The sequence below is a fragment of the Leptodactylus fuscus genome, chromosome 1 (genome assembly GCF_031893055.1).
Source record: "Leptodactylus fuscus isolate aLepFus1 chromosome 1, aLepFus1.hap2, whole genome shotgun sequence".
Lineage (NCBI taxonomy): Eukaryota > Metazoa > Chordata > Amphibia > Anura > Leptodactylidae > Leptodactylus > Leptodactylus fuscus.
In genome coordinates, this window is record NC_134265.1 from 254395631 (window position 1) to 254409238 (window position 13608).

The 13608-nt window shown below is 38.8% G+C and overlaps 1 protein-coding gene across 1 annotated transcript in view; it reads right to left on the reverse strand.

The window, feature by feature from the left end:
- The window catches only part of CENPE (centromere protein E), a 66537-nt gene that overhangs the window by 21684 nt on the left and 31245 nt on the right, over window positions 1–13608 (reverse strand). The window contains exons 22-36 of the mRNA XM_075286000.1: window positions 13101–13255; window positions 9749–10042; window positions 9441–9581; window positions 9255–9365; window positions 8367–8544; window positions 8157–8278; window positions 7840–8076; window positions 6875–7216; window positions 6076–6375; window positions 4308–4607; window positions 3718–3987; window positions 2481–2585; window positions 2122–2373; window positions 491–595; window positions 107–379 (exon numbers count right to left, since the gene is read on the reverse strand). Coding sequence (XP_075142101.1) covers window positions 107–379; window positions 491–595; window positions 2122–2373; window positions 2481–2585; window positions 3718–3987; window positions 4308–4607; window positions 6076–6375; window positions 6875–7216; window positions 7840–8076; window positions 8157–8278; window positions 8367–8544; window positions 9255–9365; window positions 9441–9581; window positions 9749–10042; window positions 13101–13255 — 3185 coding nt within the window. The remainder of the gene's footprint in view (window positions 1–106; window positions 380–490; window positions 596–2121; window positions 2374–2480; window positions 2586–3717; window positions 3988–4307; window positions 4608–6075; window positions 6376–6874; window positions 7217–7839; window positions 8077–8156; window positions 8279–8366; window positions 8545–9254; window positions 9366–9440; window positions 9582–9748; window positions 10043–13100; window positions 13256–13608) is intronic.

The window sequence follows — 13608 nt, forward strand, 5'->3', positions numbered from 1 at the left end:
CTGCTTATATTTCAGCATTATGGATTCTATGATAAACCAAAGTCAGGGCAGCCTTTTAGAAAAAAAAAGTTTTGTTTCCTTCTAAAATTCACATATTAAAGTTTACCTCTTTGTCCAGGTTTTCCTTGGAATGCTGCAGGTCATCTCTTTCTTGAATAATGCTTTTCATTTCGCTGGAAAGTTCAAGTATTTTCAGAGAAGCTGCTTCTTTTTCCTCCTCTGCTTGTTTCAACTCAAAGTCCTTGTTTTTTAAGTCCTCCATAACCTGTTCGAAATCAGAAGCCAGATTTTGTTTCGACAGGTCTAAATTCTGTCTGTCTTCAACAGCTTTGTCCAGTATGTCAATCTTTTCTTGCAATTCTCGCTCCAGTGAAGTAGACTTTTTGGAGACAAGAAACAAAACCAAAAAAAAACACACAAGTGAGCACATACCTGGGTAAGTTATGCAAATTGAGGGATATCAAGTTTAAGAAAATTGTTACATTTCTACCTTTTCTTCTAGAAGAGACATCTCCTTTGCCAGCATTTCTACCTGCTGCTTCTGTTGCTGAAGTTCTTCTTGAGTTCTTTTAAGCGCATGTTGTGATTCAGTAGACTGAAATGTGAAATTACAGAAATATTGAAACAGTCAAATCAAGTCAACTACCGTATATAGCCAGTGGCATAACTATGCTTGTGGGCCCAAATGCAACATTTTGTCTGGGGCTGCCTATCCCCTCAATACAGTATATTCTTGCTAGTGATTGCTATGGCTGCTGCAGCGGTATCTCAGATTGAGAGGGATACAGATTTAGTACCCACAACTGCAGTTATCAAGAATACAGTAAGCAAGCAGCGCAGCACCCAGCATGTAAATACTGGGGGCTGTGTGCTTTGGGAAACAGCTTATTTTGTGGGGCCCCAACAGTCTAAGAGCTATGAAATCAGTGGGGGTGGTCCCTTCTGATCAACGGTTTGAAGATACCATGACTGTTACACTATTTACATTGCACAGTATCTGTTTTATAATCACTATGTGATGTTAGTATAGCCTGTAATTATAGTGCATGTCTTATATAAAACAGATGTGATGCGAATAGTTAAGCAGCATAAAATGCTCCAAAGAGCACACCCTAGAGCTGCTTAAGGTGAACCCCACGGAATTTGACAAGTATTCGTGAGGTTTGGCCCTCCACTTCAGTGCCATTATACTCTGGGATCTCCTCAGAGTATAATCTAGCCCTAAAAAGGAATGTACACTTTTACATCCAATGTCATTGCTTGAATGTGTATCTTAGAAAACAATGGGTTTGTCCAGAACTAGAAAATCATGGCCGTTTTTCCCCCAAAACAGTATCATAGCTGTCCACAGGCTGTGCAGACCAGCTTCATTCACTTCAAATAAGCTACACCACATACAGTACTCCAGCAAAAGTTCACTCCTGTCTACAAGGTTGTAAAAGTATGTTCACAAGGAGTATTTTGCAGGCTGAAACAAATCTGCTTCAGGAATTAGAAAACTGCTTCCTTGGAAAAAAAAAAGTTATCACTACATTGACCTGAAAACCACTCCCCCCCCCCCCCCCCCAGTTTTTGATGCAGGTTCTTCACCATTGACAGACTCCATTTTAGTCAGTGGGATCTTCTATTTTTTTTTTTATTACTTGTCTGTTCATTGTTCTGGTCCTTTGGCAGATCTGAACAACTGACAGGCGATGCTAGTGTGAACCTAGCATAAGGGAGATGTGGAAGTGGTAAGCTGCGGTTAACACTGCAAGCAGAGACCAAAAGCTTGTCACTCATATTTATCCCTGTAGTATCTCCAGTGACCCACCAATATTACAAGAATTTATTTGCTTTCATCTTTATTTAGAGAGAATACATGCCCTTTTATTGTAACATGAGCTAGGGGGTGGGAGGGTTATATATATATTATACTGGTAGGTATACAGACATAATTTAATTTTTTTTTTTTAACATTTTATAGCTGTGTTAAGTCAACTGAAATCTATTCTGCAAGTGAAAGGATTACATTGCTACCTTGATTTGCAATTTAACCTCTACAGCTCCTAAGCAGACCTGTGTGTCCTCAACTAGATCCTGCAATTCTAAACGTTTTATCAATTTCCTTTGCCTATTTACCTGTTTTTGCAATTCTTCTTTTGCAAGTTGAATTTGGTCTCTCTCCTCAGACACCGTATTCAGTTGCACAGTTAAGTCAAGCAGTTTTTGGTCAGTGGTTGATTTCTCTTTTTCAGACTGTCCTACAATACAGTCTTTGTTCTTGATATCATTGTGAAGATGTTCTAGTTCTAATAACAGTTTCTTGTTTGACTGTTCAAGAAACTCCTTCTCACAGTTGGCTTCCTGCAACTCCATTTCTACTGAAGAAGACTGTGTGTGGAGGGGAAGGGTGGACGACAAAAAGACAAAAATGTAAGGTCTGTGGAACATGAAGGATTCATCATACAAATGCAGTATTAGTGGGCCAAATACCATACCTTTGCTTCCAAATCTGAAATCTTAAATGTTAGCTCTTCTGCCTTCTGTCTCTGCTGCTGAAGGTCATCTTGAGTTTTTCTAAGATCATCTTGCATTTCAATAGACTAGAAAGGGATAAACATTTCAGATACTCTTCACAATTTGGAAAGTAACTCACCATAGTTAAATAAAAAAAAAAAAAAAAAAAAAGAAGAGGCGGTCCATCTGGACATTTCTCTCTTACACGGGCTCAGGATGGGTTAACAAATAAAGCAGTACTCCATCAATCTCCTGCCACTCTTAGGTCCTGAAAGTTCTCTACATTCTAGTCCCATCATGAAATGCCAAGAAAGGCTTGCTGCTGCCAGCGATTGACTGCACATTTCCTTTCTGTCAAAATTGGACCAAGAGCACAGAGAGCACCTAGCAAAGGAAATCAGATTGAAAAACAATACAGGGGGAGTTTTTCCATCTAGCTAAGGCTCAGATCCAGCCAGAAAATGGGGGCGGCGATGGCGGGGCAAGAAACTGGGGCCAGAGATGGGGGGGCAAGAAACTGGGGCCAGAGATGGGGGGACAAGAAACTGCGGGGACTAAAAAACTGGGGCCACAGATAGGGGGGACAAGAAACTGGGGCCAGAGATGGGGGGACAAGGCACTGCTATTCCTGCTTTCAGAGATGACATCAGGGACTGCTGAAGCCCAATCACAGGCTAGAGTAGTCCCTGGCATTATCTCTGGTGGAGAACAGGGAGTAGTGACGGAGTCCAGGGGAGGAAAGTAACATTTTATGTTTCTTCACCTTCCTTCGGCTTCCACTAATTATACTCAGAGTCTGAAGAGACCCCAGAGTTTAACAAAATTTGCAGGTGATAAACCTCACAAAATACTATTAGGGGCAAGGGCTCTCACTGCGGCAAGTACGCCTGGGGATAGTTGAATGTACTGCACCTTGAGAACCACTGTATTAGACCATCTCAGCCATGTAGCTGCAGGGGTCAGGCTCCCTTTTTCCAGCCACCATGACTGAAAAACTGACTCAGCAGACAAAGGGCATTAAGACCCCAATGAGGGCCATGTCATCTGTACACAAGTCTTGTAAACATCACACTACCGGCCTGATCTGCGCATAATACAAACTAAGATTGCTCACCAACTGGTTACTAAAAACTTGGAAGTGGAGTTTGGAGAAGAGACAGGAGAGCAAGTGAAACCCCGAACACCTTTTAACAGAAAGAATGAAATGTTAACATTTACCATCTCAACATTCTCTCTGAGGTCTTCCTTTAGCTGGTCCCTTTCTGATCGCAGGCTCTGAAGTGTAACCTTCAGCTCATCTCTTTCATTTGTCAAGATTTGCATGTGTTCCTGAAGTTCGAAAAGCTTCGCCTCAAGGTTTGATTTCTCCTTATTCAAGGATGCAAGATCGGCTTCCACACACTTTAAGTTGTCATTCAACACCTGGTTACATACAGGCTGGGTTGGTAAAGCTCCCATTTCAGGTATCCTTTGCTGGTTTTCTTCATTCTGCAAAAAAGTTTTCAGTAACTCAATGTACAAAAAGGGAAATGTTGCCAATCCTTCAAGCTGGGAAGGGGGTTCCAGTTTGATGTTTTTTTTTTAATTTCAAGATATTATAACTTAAGTTTATGAGCCAAGACTCATTGGTTATAAAAGCAAAATATTGTTCTTACCTGGAAATTTCAAGGTAAACAATGATGAATGGCAAGGGCACTAGTGATCTGCCTTATTTGAGAAGACCTTTTGCAGCCATGAGAATTTGGCCATTGTCAAAGTCGCTTCTTTTTGCACGTTCTTACCAGGGTATACAAGACAGACACACTTACCATTATGAGCTCTTTAAGAGACGCCATTTCCAAAGTTAATCTTTCCTTTGATGCCTTGAGTTCATCCTTCTCTTGAGTAATCTCATCTATCTGCTGCTGAAGATCAGCAAGTTGTTGTTCAGTTACCATCTTTTCATTTTGTAAGGATTCCATTGTAGTCCGAGTCTTTGTCAAAGACGTCATTAAGTTTTCTATCTCACACTTGAGACCAATCTGTCCCTGTTGAAGCTCTTCCTTCTTCTGAATGAGTTCTTGGTGAACATTTGCATTCTGAAGCACCTCTTCTTCTAGGTAGACAAGCTGTAATGGATAAAGATTGTATTAATGTAACAGAGACCCTTGCAATAAAATATTATGTCCACAAAGTCCCTGCTAACATGGACACAGTTGCACAGCTTATTGCCAGGCAGATGCCAGATTACTGTGCTATTACTATGACAAGCTGTGTACAAGATGTGTTCATCACATGACCATGGACTGTATATCACATGACCATGGAATGATTTTTTTTTATTCACTGCAAGTAAGCAGAATGAATGAAAGCAAGCCAGCAGAGAGCTAGATATTGGAAAATTGTACAACTCGTTATTATACAAACAATAACATGACATTGGTCTCTCAATATTGGTCTGAAAGTGGCCAACCCCTTTAACTGCCAGGGGTTTTCAGATGGCAGTGAAACCTAAATTGCAACATTAAAAAAAGTAAATAAAATGTATATTAGTTGCTAAAAGTGGAAACCAAACAAAAAAAAAGCTATATGCACCGAACCTCCTAGAAACAAGAGTTCAACATGTGCAGAGTTCATTCATATAACAACCTAAAGATTACATGTTTCTCAATAGGTTATCAATAGCCATGTCCACCTTCATGTCACTTTATGACAAACACAAATCATTTTTTGAAAGAATGCAATGAAATATATATTTGCACCTAAAATTCCTATTCAGTCTTATATTCACACACAAAACACATAAATAAATCAAGGTGTACTCAACTTATATATACCGCATACATCAACTGAATGTACTACTGAACATGAGTTTTAGGTGCAAATATATGTTTTCGTGTAATTTTTCAAAAAATTATTTGTGTTCGTCACAAAATTACATGAAGGTGGACATGGCTATTGATAACCTATTGAGAAACATGTAATCTTTAGGTTGTCTACTTTCAAGAACTATATAGGGTTTAGGGGTTCACTAGTATTTAACAAAGTGTAATCCCTACAATTTATAAGATGATACTTTGACATTTCCAGCTTCAAAACAGATTTTTGTTTGTTATGGTGATTTTATGAAGACATGTGTATGCAGATGTATACTTTAGTGATATGAATGAACTATGCACATGATTTACTCTTATTTGTAGGAGGTGTGTGTATATAACCGCTTGGTTTCCACTTTTAGTGACTTATATAAAAAAAAAATTTTTTAAAATAAGACACACACTTGAAATCAAAATTGCATGAAGGAGCCTGTTCGTATACAGTACCAAGTGGCATTTAGACAATGCTGAAGATATCTACTTTCAGAAAATATATAGGTATGGTGGGGGGAGATGTTAGTATAATTTTTTAATGCTGCAATTAGGTTAGGTTTTATTTGTCTATCTCAAAACTGCGAGAATCGCTCTGGCAGCCAGAGGTGCAAAATATCCAAAGACCCCTGACAACGAAAGGGATAAGGGTCATATGACGAGAGGGTGGGTTTTCAGAAGAAACCTTTGAACTGTTCACAAACCATACATGACCTAACCCATGTTTTACCTTCTCCAGAGTCTTCTCGAGCTCATCCTTGAGTTGGTCCTTCTCAGACATCAGACTTTGTTGTATCACCTTTAGATTTTCTGACTCTTTTGTGATAATTTCCACTTGGTTTTGAAGATTACTTATCTTTTGTTCACCATCATGTTTTTCACTTCTCAGAATTTCCAATTCTGCCTCACTGTTCTTCAAATTTATTTTCAGTAGTTTACACTCCTCACTCAAAACATGGTTGGATTGTACAAGGTCCTCATGATGACACTGAGTGGCTCTTTGCTCTACATCATTTTTAGAGCGGAAACGCTACATTGTAAGAAAAGGATATAAGAAACAGAAGTGTAAATTCTTAGCAATTTTAGTCAGTTCATTAGAGAGCTTTAAAGAAAGTTACTAACATTTTAGAAAATATTGGGAGCAAATTCATTACAAATGCTCTGAATAAATTACTGCACTTTATAACAACTTTAACCCTTTAGTACTATCATGGTGTCTATCATACACCACTACCATACACATATCATTATGATAGACACCATGATAGTACTTGAGGGTTAACAGAGATTTCTGAGAAATCAAACAACTTTGCAAGCAAGTCTAGATTAAACACATTTAGAGGTGCCCATGGCAATAGACAGCAAACAGAAGTCATTCATACAACTATTGTAAACGGCCACAAAATATAGCAATGTTTTTTTTCTTTGACAGTTTTCATCTTCTAGAAGGGTCAATTTAAACCGAATCAGATCACTGAAATAAAATGGAACAAAACAAAGATTGCAAAAGACTGAAAGTAATCACTTACACAAGTCAAGACCGAATCAGAGTTTTCATCCAGATGGGCATGGAGTTCATCTCTATATACATCCTCTTTCTGCAACTCTTCCTGAAGTAAACACAACTTCTCTTCATGCATTTCTTCTAGCAATGTAGGATTCTTAGGAGCATTTTCGTCAGCTAGGTTTATCTCTACCTCAGCATGGTGATGCCTTTGTTCTTGACAATCAAAGCCATCTACTACTTTGGAGATATTCACAGCTTCAACAGACTCTAGACCATTTAAGTGTGATTCATGAGCAGTCTTTAGTTCTTTCAGCTTCTCAATTTCATTTTTTAAATCACAGACTTCTTTAGATCTTAAGACCTCCTTATATATACACACAGAAAAAAAACAAAGCACAGATACAAAAGTTATTTTGTTTTTGTCTAGCATCATAACAATTCTCTAACCTAATGTCTAGTCCAAAGACGTCCTCCCTGCTTTAGATCTACAACAGAACTTTATGCAGGATCTTACTAAAAGGCCTTAATGCAGAACTCAACTAGGGAGAGAACATAGCTGACATTAAATGGATTCGATCATTAAAAAACTCATTTTAAACTAAAGCCATGTAGGAAAAGATTTTATAAAGGCTATTCATCTCTTATTTTGAAGGTTCGTGCTGCCATTTTTGAATTTTGTCTACTTTATGCTACTTGTGCTCAGAAAGCACAGGGGAAGTTCCCCTGTGCTCTGAGCACACTTTTCTTCTGCTCTGTCCGTCCTCTTCTTGCATAAGACCACCGCAAAATGGCGGACGGAACAGCCAACTGCACATGTCCGTCAGCCACTTTCGGTGGTTTCCTGTAAGAAGAGGAGGAGAATAGCAAACGGATCAGAACAAAGGCGACGCTGGATGGAAGACAAGCTGTGCTCAGAGAGGTGGTTTTAGTTTGAAGAGGAGTTCTGTTAGAAAAAGTTCCTATATAAAGCCAATCATTTTAACTTACATTCTCTGTATATTGTTGCAGGTCAGTCAACAGTTCACATTTCTCCGTCTTAAGATTATCAATTATCTGCTGCAGTTCTCCTTTCTCTAGAGCAATGGAGTGGAGTTGTTGCTGCAACTGACTGAGTGTCTCTTTCAACAAGTTTCTTTCAACCTCAGATTCTTCTAGTCTGGTTTCATCAACATTTATGGACATTTCGTCAGAGATCTGCACTTCCTGATCTTTTGTTTGTTTTTCCTTAAATATAGATAACACATTGAATATATAGAGTTATTGCAATAAAAAACCCAGAATAAAGAAAAAAATACAGAAATTACCTGTTTATAAACCGCAAGTTCACTAACAAGTTTGTCATTGGTGAGGGTTAAGGAAGATATTAAATGCTCCTTTTCTTTTGTGACCAGTTCAAGTGTTTCAACCATCTTTTCACACTTTAATTCTAAATCAATAGAAAGCAGAGCAAAGGTGAGGGGATATTTCTGAAGAAGAATTACGCGTTTACATGAGGACTACATTAGTGAAGTTACCAGTTTCTTGGATGTTTCTGAGAACGTCTTCCAGTTTAGTTTCCAGCTCCTCAATCTTCTTGCTCTTTTCTTCAACTTCACACTGGAGCTGAATACTGTTGGACTTTTCCATGTCAAGTTGGGCTAAATATTTATCACAGTCGTTTCTCAGGTGTTCACACAAACTATTCAATTCTCCCTAAAAACAATTTAATATGCAATATAGTTAGTAATCTACAAGCACCAAATAGTCTACAAAAGCCACAGCATTTAACTGACCGCCATTTTCTGAACAATTCTGTGAATATCTGTTCCTTATATACTCATTATTTTTGTTCCACTTACATAGCAAAGTTGTACATCCTACATTAAATAGGGAACTCAACTGATTCCTCTAAATTTCATCAAAGGATACTTACAGTGCTGAAATTTAGGATCAGGATACAACAAAGGGCATTACAGCACACCTTTATTTAAAGAGGACCTTTCACCAGCTCTTCCCATTATTTAAATAGGTGAAGCTCCACTGTTTCCAGTGCAGGTGGAATTTCTCTGCATAACTTCCCCTTTCCTGCCCAGCTGACAGCAGAGTCCACGTAACATATAAAGGCACCAAAACTAACTGCACTGAATTCTCAGGAATGGTGGGGGCAAGAGAAATAAGTAATCGAACTGTGCTTGTATCAGTGGAGCAGCATCTACTAACAGATGCTAAGACCTGGAGATTGTGAAGGTGGGGAAAAGTACTGTTTAAAGACATTAGCTTGGATTTTAAAACAAATTAAAAATATTTAAAAAATAGTCATCAATTTACAGGAGTGTCTCTAGCGGCATCCTTTAAATCTTAGGGCTTACTTCTTGCTCTTCTCCATAAAAACTTTTAGACTATAATTGTAACAAAGTACTTACATTTTCATCCACCTTTACTTCATTGATTTGTGAGCCCATAGATTCCAATAACTGAGTCTTAACCTTCAGTTCATCTAGAGCACTTCTTAACTCTTCCTGTGTGTCAATAGACTAACAAAGAGAAGACACATAAGCACAAATGATGAAAAGCAAGATCCTGAGCTAAGATTTATTTGCGTTTCTTACTATTTCTATGTTCTCCTGCAGGTCCAGTTTCAGTTGGTCTCTTTCAGCCGTTATGTTTTTCAGGGCTTCAAGTAATGAATCTTTCTCTTGAGTCATGGCTAGCATTTGTTCTTCTAGCTGGAGGCTTTTAACATCACCTTCCTGAAACAGATAACTTCACTCAAATTCTATGGCAACTAAAATACTAAACTTCTACATACATTTCAGCATTATGCACCGTTCGCCTTATGCTATGATTTCCTTGTTATAAAATAGTCTACAGCTCATGTCTGAAGTAAAACATCTAATAAGTGATGAACGTTACACACCTCTCGTACTCCTCTAAGATCACTTTCCAGACTCTCACATTCTTGGATATTTGTACTGCTGTTCATTAGTTCACTCAGCGCTACAGATTTCATCTGCTCTTCAAGCTTTTGCTGGAGATCATTATTTTCTTCCTCCACCTTAGACAGAGACAGTTCTACAGAGTGCATGCGCTCTTGGAGAAGTTTCAGCTCAGATATAAGGCTCTCATGGTCTTTTTCAAGTTTCATTTTCTCATTGGTAAGAGTTTCATACTTTGCGTAACTTTCTTGCAGTTCTTCAGTCATTGCGGATAGCTGAAAGAAAAGAAGTAAAAAAACCGAAGGTGAACAAAAAAAAACCCAAAAACAAAACACACACGTACAACCAGGGAGATGGAAGGATTACTTAATTCTACACCACTCAATGCAGTTTTCCATTTTTCCTACAAAACCCCTTTAAGTAAAAGTTCTTCCTAAAGCATTGAATAAGCTTCTTTTGGTTACCAACCCCTGTCTGTACATGGATATAGTTGTACATCTGTTTTACTGGTGTGTCCCTTCAAGTGAACATATAACTAAATCTAATGCATAGCACGATGGTGCTGGCTGTAACATATAGAGGACAGCTGTGGTCAACCAAGATAGTGGTGGGGCACCATTTGGTTGTCATGGAAGCCTTAAATGTGTCGTGTCAAATGTTTCTACCACAAGAATCAAGGTAAAAATCTGAATTTTGGACAGATCAACTTGCAACACACTGTACTCCTTAAAGATAAAAAAGAATAGTTCTGTTCAGGGGCAAACTTAAAGAGGACCTCACACCACCTATACTAAAGGTCAGCTCATTACATCATTAATAGGCATTGCCCTGCTGAAGCTGAAGAATGTGGGAGAAAAAAAAAAAAAAACACAACCCGTCTCCAGTGCTTCGGTCCAGGACATTCAGGGACTACAGCGAGGACTTCTGAGGAATTGTGAGTTCTTACATTGTCCACCTCGGACTGGAGTTCTGAACTACACCCGTCTGCTCCTGCCCGACATTGTCCACCTGACAGTACAGAGTCTAAATAGCATATTAGACACTAAAATTCAACAACCACATAGCCTCCCAAAAATCCAGTGAAGCCAATAGAAGATAAGTGATACGGCACTTTCACAGCCACTCTAGTTATCAGCAGGGGTCACAGCATCATTGAACCATAGTCCATCATAGGACAACCATTTTGTGCACATTTCTTTCAATTGTTATGAAACAATTAAATATACAGCAACATGAAAATCTGTACATTCTTGTGAGATCTGGCTATGTCACAAATAGAAACTGCAACTCCTAGAGTTACATATATAGCACTGGGGCTTCCACTTCAAAGCAGTAGGTAGCCAGATAGATGCTGCTGTCTACCACTGGTATAGCATTAGTTATAGAAACACATTTGTAAAGCAGTCATGTATTAGGAAAACAAGTCATTACCAGTCCAATGTTTCTGTTTAGATCAAGTTTTAAGTTGTTCTTCCCAGCCTGAAGGTCTTTCACCTTTACAAGGAGTTCCTCTCTATGCTCATCTTGAAAGGCTTGCAGTTTACTCGAAGTTTCAGCATTCTCTAATCACATAGAATTTAAAGAGAAAAGCAACTTGTCCCGTAATTGTTCCTTTTCTTCTAAATCCTGTTTTTCCTGGTACATTCCTTGCTTGAGTATATCCATTTCTTTCAGCAAGCCTTCACATCTGCTGTTCTTTTGGTTCTCTGGCTGCTAGGGAACCTCTCTCTTGGACGCCTTCATGCAGTATCTTCAGATTAGAGCATTGTTGTTCAGCTTGTTGAAATTTTGCCTATACATAAGCTACTTCTCCTGTCAGTTTAGCAATCTGTTCATTTTGCAGCAACAGCATGTGCTTTTTCTAGTTTATTACAGAGGCAGATTGTTCTTTTTCATTCTTATATATGAGCTTCTCTGAGACGCTCTGTACCCAAACCAAGGAACAGTGGCACAACTAGACCCCTAGGAGAGCCAGGTACAAATTTTTAATAGGGCCCCTACCTCCTACCTATGCTGTATTCTTGATAGAGGCGATGATTGTGTTGGAATGAGGTCCTACTGACTTCAGTGTGACAACCACAAACAGACAACAGCAAAAAAAATAAATAAATAAATTTAAAAAAAATGCAGTGCTGTGTGTATTCTGGGAAACTCCTAACTTGTCAGGGCATCAATTTTCAGAGGAATACCAGTTCCTTATTATTGACAACCTATCCTCAGAATAAGAGTTCAGCAAGTGTCTTAGACCCTTGCTGCTCTGCTGTTTTAAAGGGGCAAACACCAAGACCCCTTCACCGTTTACATCGCACACCATCTGTTCTGTTGAGACCACTGAATATAGCCTTGTCCCATTAACTTATGGGACGAGGCTCTAATTGCATTACAGGGTCATTGTAAAATAAAGTACATGTGATGTAACATGGGGATTGGGATCCATCTGTATTTCGACTACTCTCTCTACTACAATAACAAGACAGCAATGGTTCCATCCATGAGTGCCAATCTTTATTGTGGCTGCTGTATTTGGGGACCTTTTGGAGACTGCGGTAAGGTTATCAACCTTTCCCAGACTGCTTTCACAATGCTACTGGCTGAGTGGCCTCTACCCTTCTGGTCACAGTACGATAAAGTACACCAAAACCATACCATGCCTATAATTTCTCTCCATTTATATATAATACAAGCACTAAATAAATGATACAGTTCGTGCTAAAACTCACTAACCTTACCGATTACCTCCCTTTGTCACCCTGAACCAACATCCGAAACTATTCTATCTAATGCGTTTCCTGTTTTTTTTTGGAGATGTAGATTGTGAGCCCCATGTACATTATTTTTTCCTTTCTACCCATCAGTATGTCTTTGTAGAATTGAAGGAAATCCACGCAAACACGGGGAGAACATACAAACTCCTTGCAGATGTTGTCCTTGGAAAGATTCAAACCTAGGACTCCAGCGCTGCAAGGCTGCAGTGCTAACCACTGAGCCACCGTGTTGCCCAGGTTTTTTTTTTTTTAATTTTTATTTTTTTACACACTCTACAGCCGGAGCTCACCACCCTTCTCCTTTTCTCCTCACCAGAGATGTGACTCAAGAGAGGATTAGGGCTGTACTTCACACTTTCAGCAATGCGCTGCTACAGCAAGGACATGATCAAGGACCACATTAAAACTACCCGGATGCCTGATTAGTAACAGCACTGGGGAAGGTGTGTGTGTGTATATATATATGTGTGTGTGTGTGTGTGTGTGTGTGTGTGTGTGTGTGTGTGTGTGTGTGTGTGTGTGTGCAAACAACACGTTACACTTGTGAACAACATACAAGTTATCTCACCTGGTCTTTAAGGTTTTCAACTTCTCCTGCTAAAGATTTGTTTTCCAACAAGCTGGCAACTTCCTGCTTCAAAGCCTCTTTTTCCTCCAGAAGACTGGCCAACTGCTTAGAATAATCTGCAACCTTCTTATCAAGCTCAACACGAGACAGGAGATCTGCAAGAAATATAAACTATTATAACAAGCAATTATCCAACCTTGTAAACAGTTTCTTTCAGCAAAGAACATTTCACTTATTGGTTATAGCCCAGCATTCTTTCCCAGACTAAAAGCCCATTTAGATGTGAAGATCTGTATTAGCCATCAACACCATGACTGTAGGAGCCAGCATTGCAATTACAAATGTATATTTACACATTATTTTGTATATCTGTGATATCTAACAAGTTTCTATTTTAGGATCAATATGTTTTTATTTAATAGCTACTGGTCCATAGTTCAGTAGCTGGACTATGGACTTGGCAACAGTGTTGAAATTGAAGCATTGTTAAATTTTTTTTTTCTTTTAG